We start from the raw sequence: 6,000 nt of genomic DNA, 5'->3' as shown, positions 1-6,000 counted from the left end.
ACTTCCCACTTATTGGCAACCATCTCTCCCATTTCCACGCTCCCTATGATTCAGTTTGACAACCGCGACACCCATTGGCTTGTGTACATGCTGTATTACCTATCAAAGTGCTTTACAGTTATTTCTTTCAGCATTTGTGTGATCTATTTCCTGCACCATAAAGAGACAGGGACAGGGAGAGAGACACACGCCAAAATAACGGCGAGGCATGAATTCACAGTCGATGTGTAATTTAGCATTCCTGATGATTGCCTGAATGTGACAAAGGAGAACCTTGCGGTCCCCCATCGATTCTCCTCTCGGAAACAAGAAAATAAAATACATTTATTGCTCCATTTCTGATTTAACATTTTCTCTCTGGTTCTAGAAAATATATATGAATATATCTATGCGCCTAGATTACTCCTCGTAGCTTCTCGTACGCTTGTAACAAGGTAAATGACGTCACGATAGGAACAAGAAAACACACGTACGACACACAGGAGAAAAGAAGCCCTGCCCTCGTTGGGTAACCAGCTGTCCTGCAGCAGAGCTCTACCCGCACCCCGCCCACCCCCCCCCCCCCCCCACACGCACACACTCAATCACGTGTGCACACACACGCTTTCATTTTCACATGCCTACACATGAATCCACGCACACACAGAGAGAGAGAGAGAGAGAGAGAGAGAGAGGGAGAGAGGGAGAGAGAGAGAGGGAGAGAGAGAGAGAGAGAGAGAGAGAGAGAGAGAGAGAGAGAGAGAGGGGAAGGGGGCACTAGCACGGTTCAATGCCAACAGTATTTTTTTTTCTTTTTAACATTAGGATGAACCAGAGGAGCCCTCTGGCTTGTTAGCTCCCCGTGCTAATACCAAAGCTTCAGTTCAGTGGACTAATAAGTACATTAACGTATGTTGCTGCTGAGACAGCCGGGGTTCTAATCCAGCTGGTCACATGGCACTCTGACCCCCCCTCTCTCTCTCTCGCCCCCACAGGGCCCTCCTTCAGTCCTCACTCTTTCATCTGGGATTAGACAGCCGGGTTATTTGGAGAAGAGGATGGGGAAGGGTGTAAGTCGACAAACGGGAACCCAGTCTTTCCCTCTTTCTCTTGCTTTTTCTTCTTTTAATCGTATCTGTCTTTCCTGCGAGTCTTTCCGTCCCTGGATGAAGGTGTAGAGAAGACAAACATGCGTCCAACACACACTAGTTATAGTGGCCTGCTAGGAGCCTGTCAATATTCAGTATTTCACTTGTAATTGTCAGCATGAGTTAACATTATTAATGTTATTATCATTATATTATATATCATTTACTCTAATGGTGTCTTTAAACTCATTTTTTGTGTTTGTTTTAATTCATCTTCTGTTATATTATATCTTTCCCTATGTAGTTAAGTGCCTGTGTATGTACTAGGCGGTTGGGTTGCACCACACCAACACCTGACTCCCTATTGGCTGACAAGTAACATCCTCTCGTTGCTTCTCCTCCAATCACAAAATGCGTGGCGCCGAGCGGTCATTGGAGACGGTCTTGCGCAGGCGGACTCCTCTCCTGATGGTGGTCAACATGTCACCGGACCCTTCTGCCCCCTCCGACCCTGACGGAGCATCGGTGGGGCCGGTTGGCGGCAGGGCCGGGTCATCGGGGAGGGCCGGGTAAGGAAACTGCCCCTCTCCGAGAGCGTGCGCGCTGGCTACCAACTCACCGATCTGCTCCACGAGGCTGTGCCGATTGGCTGCGATCATCTGATCCTCCTCTGATCCGGCCCCAGAGCCCGTTCCCATTGGAAGGCCTCCGTACTGCTGGGCGTAGACCTCCAGCGCCGCCCCCGATCCCCAGGCGGTGTTAGGCAGGCTGAGGCGCTTCGGTGACGCCTTCACATAATCGAGCGCTCCCTGCCCATCCTCGACTCCGGTGAAGAACACACACTCCTCACTGCCTACACGCACAGGCACGCCACCTGAGTGCCCTCCACCGGCGTACCCACCACCAGCTGCGCCGGGTGAATGCGAGTCTCCGGGGACTGTGGGTGTCTTGACGGGCACGATGGGTGGTCGGATGGGTATTGGCCCCGCACTGGACAGCGTGCGCCTCACGCCCGGTTTGGTAGACGGGGTTCGGCGGATGGTGGCGGTGCCTGGAGTACCTGCTCCACCTCCACCAGCTCCGCCGGGTTGTCCTGGTATCCCATGACCCCCAGGACCAAGAACCCCACTGGGTAGGCCAGCTGTGCTAGCCGGCCTCTTGGTCTGGATCATGCGCCGGTAGTTCTGGGCGATGTTAGAGTGTCGAGGAATGGTGGAGGACTTGTCAAACTCTGTCTGTCCATCTGGTCCTTCAGCATCACCGTTCACTGAGTAGCAGTCATAATCTGAACCTAATGTGGGGAAGGGAGAAAAAAGACACGTGATTGAGGAGAGAATCGCCATCAAAGGAAAGAGTAAAGACAATGTGCTGTGGACACGTTATTAGATCAACACGGGGATGAAAACATAATTTGGATGAAGGAAGCATTGTGTGGCTCAAACACATCAAATATTATTCAATTACATCTTGTTATTGTCATCTTCCAGCTGTTGTCAAGGAAACTGTCAGAACCCTCATACACTGTGCTGTGCGTGGATGATTCGGGATCATTTACTTTGTTTGATTTTGGAATCTTCTGGTGAAAGTGATGAAGTCAAAATTTGGCAGAGCTTGTGAATATTGATATTTCTCTTCAGGTTGGCTTTCCTGAGATTTGACTAAATATAAAATGATGAATACCAGGAGGTATGTCATAAATGGGGGGTCCTTGGAATGAACAAGAGTAACTGCAACAGTAGTTAGAGCAGCAGAGTATTCCCATGTTTCCTCAGAAGCCAATGGGTGCTGCCATGACAAATGATAACTTAGGGACAGCTTGTCAAGTTTACACTGTCTACATGCATGCAAAATTAACTTTCATCGTAGCTTTACTTGATTTTTTAGCTTTACTTGCGCAATGAAACAATGTGGTTACGTTTAGGCAACAAAACCTGTTGTGGTTTGGGTAAAAAAAAAGAAAGTTTGTTGCACAGGTCCATCCTCTTGCCATCTAAACTACATCAGTCGCTCTAATAACGCTAAGGGGCACTGACCAAGCTGAAACATGACGACATGACTCTCCTAACGAACTCACGAGCAGACCACTGCCTCCTCGACTCTCCCACAGCATCACGTTAAGTACGTTAAGCTCTACTGCTGCCTTCAAAAGTATAAAGTGTTTCCTGAACCGTACTTTAACTATTTTCTACCTACGTATTTGCATCTGTGCTTTTGTAATTCTTTGCCCTCGACACCTTCAGAGACACAAGACAGTTAACGACGATGTTGACGTCGCTAACATTAGGCCATTGCTTCACATCATGTATTCCCACTCTGTAAGAAGTGACCGCTGAGGCACCGTTCAAGATCTGATCTGATCTGTTCTGTGTATCCACTCCAGATTCTTGGTAATGTGGTCTATTTTCCATTGACGGATATGTATGCACATTTTGGAGCATTGCATTAGAAAAGCTTCAAATTGGAAGTTCGATAAAACTTAAAAAAAATAAATTACTCTCACTCGATGTGGATGTTGCATGTTGTAAAAAAGTTGATGAGCAAAATGGGAAATGGAGACATGTCTGCAGAATACATTCTGACATAGCGAGTAAAATATTCAAATGTAAATGCTTGTCTTCGTCTCCGGACAGCATGAAACATGGCCAGTATTAGCTGACATGATACAATAAGACCAACACAATGACACAATTATTAAAAATTTGAAACAAATTTCTCAATACCGCTCTTGCTTTTTCCATCTTCGATGTGTTAGATGGCCAAGGTGACTTGCTTGTTTCTACTTCTTCTACTGTGTTTACTGGCTGATTACAGACATGCGTAGCCTGTAACTTGTGTCCAAACTACGCTGTAGCCTAGTTCAGTGATTCTTAACCATAGGGCCGCGGCCCATAATTGGGCCGCGAGCGCCACCTAGAGGGCCGCGAAAAACTTTCAGTTTTGCACCTGTGGGCCGCGAGGGCCGCGGGACCGCATAGGTTATCAATTGACGACACCAGAGATATTACTGTTATCCATGAGATGCTCAGTTACAATATAGCTTCCCACCACCTGGTGGCGGTAATGCGTCAGTCAGTTGTTTAACAAGCTGCAATAAGCAGAAGAAGACACTCAGCTAGCCGCTAGCCTGTAGCGAAAGTTATGGATAAGTTATTAAAAAGAAAAAATGAAGACGACAGTGGTGCCATACCCCCCCCCCCCCCCCCCCCCAAAGTCTAAATGTGTGCGCAAGTACCACCCTGACTTTCTTAAGTACGGCTTTGTGAACGGAGGCAACGAGGCAGAGCCGAGTGCTCAGTGTGTGGAATGTGGGATAATGCTATCAAACGAAGCACTGGAGGCTAATGCTATCAAACGAAGCACTGGAGCCTTCAAAAATAAAGCGACACCAAGTGACGAAACATCCAACGCTCGTGAGAAAGTCTGTTGGGCTTCTTGTTGTGTATGCAGGTTTACATACACATGATAATAGATGTATTTGTGATCATCACATTGTATCATCTCATTTATTTAACAAGGGTTTTGCCTGTTCAACACCGGCATCCTCGATCCCCTCCTTCCGTTCCTACAGCTTGTTTGCGCAAATACGTCACAAAACATGTCCGTGTTTGGTATCCCAGCATGCCCAAAATCCTCATCTTTGCAAAGAAATCATCGATTTTCTTTCATTTCTTATGGTTTCTCCACAAAAGGAGCCCACACACACACTGTCCAAAGTCGCCATAACCGCTGCAAGTCGTATCTTGCAGCATTTCGACGGAAAAAGACACATTACAGACCCGACAACGTGCTAGCGGATGTTACCATGGAGCTACTGCCTTCATAAAACGCTAGTACTTATAGTACAAACCTTATCCTCCTCTTCCATAAGCCGTCAACCAACGTTTGCGTAACTGAGCTATTCTCATTCTCGTTCGTGCGCTCGGTCGCAGCCATTACGCACAGCAAGTCCGCTACTCACACACCATGTCTTCGACCATATATACATCGTTTTTGCAATTTGCAAAGGCTAAAACCTGTACAGATACAGCCACCGGCAGTTATTTATACTGAAAGATACTTTTTTATTTTATGCGGACAAACATCTTAAATTTGTACTGACTCCAAAGGCCCACTGCTCTGTTTCTGTATGACCTACAGGTTGTCTGACACTTTTGATGCATATAGTCAGAGTGGGCCCCGGGACACTTTGTACTTGAAAAGTTGGGCCCCAAGGTCAAAAAGGTTAAGAACCCCTGGCCTAGTTCATTTGCTCAAAAAATGGAAACACAACTTTTTTTGGGACATTTCCAAAGTTCCTTTAGAATTAGCTTGACTTGACTAATGACACAACACAATTAAACCACCAGAGGAGGAATACCGGCTTCTACAACTAATCATGGGTAAACACTCGGGTGTGAGGACAAAAGGTGGACAGCAGGTTAGAGTTTCACCTTGTGAAGGAATGGTGTCCTCAGAGCAGGATGGGGTTGTGGTCTCTGTGCTGTAGCCACTGGAGTAATGCAGGGAGTCTCTGTTGCTTTTCTGCTGGTCCATACTCAGTCCTCTGGTCAGCACCATGGCCAGGTCACTGGCTGCTGGAGACACCTCCTCTCCATGCTGAGGACAGATGGACAGAGGCAACGTTGGAATGACGTTTAAAAAAGCGTGTATATATATATATATATATACATATATATATATATATACATATATATATATATATATATATGTTAGTTCACATGCTGCTATTGCTTATTGTCTCATCCTCAAATGAGATCAAAGTGGAAAAGCTTCTCAGGCATAAAATGCACCAACGTCTGGCTGGATTTGGCTTCAGGTAAAGACATAACTATACAAGCCCTGAGCACATGTTAAGCCACTACAGAGCTGCTCTTTAGTTCATCAGCTTCTGTTATTTACGTTGTTAATCAACTGGATCTGTTTTCAACTAACC

At 46.4% G+C, this 6,000-nt stretch overlaps 1 protein-coding gene across 1 annotated transcript in view; it reads right to left on the bottom strand.

Annotated features, from left to right (window-relative positions):
- Positions 1 to 690: 690 nt before the first annotated feature.
- mtss1lb (MTSS I-BAR domain containing 2b) overlaps positions 691 to 6,000 on the bottom strand; it is a gene marked incomplete at its 5' end in the record, with an annotated part of 70,914 nt that continues 65,604 nt past the window's right edge. Inside the window, 2 exons of the mRNA XM_079289135.1 lie at positions 691 to 2,358; positions 5,498 to 5,663. Coding sequence (XP_079145261.1) covers positions 1,472 to 2,358; positions 5,498 to 5,663 — 1,053 coding nt within the window. The 3' untranslated portion in view covers positions 691 to 1,471. The remainder of the gene's footprint in view (positions 2,359 to 5,497; positions 5,664 to 6,000) is intronic.

The sequence above is a fragment of the Melanostigma gelatinosum genome (assembly GCF_949748355.1).
Source record: "Melanostigma gelatinosum genome assembly, chromosome: 2".
Taxonomy (NCBI): Eukaryota; Metazoa; Chordata; class Actinopteri; order Perciformes; family Zoarcidae; genus Melanostigma; species Melanostigma gelatinosum.
The sequence above is the reverse complement of the archived record's forward strand: the minus strand, read 5'-3'. Positions and strand labels throughout refer to the sequence as shown.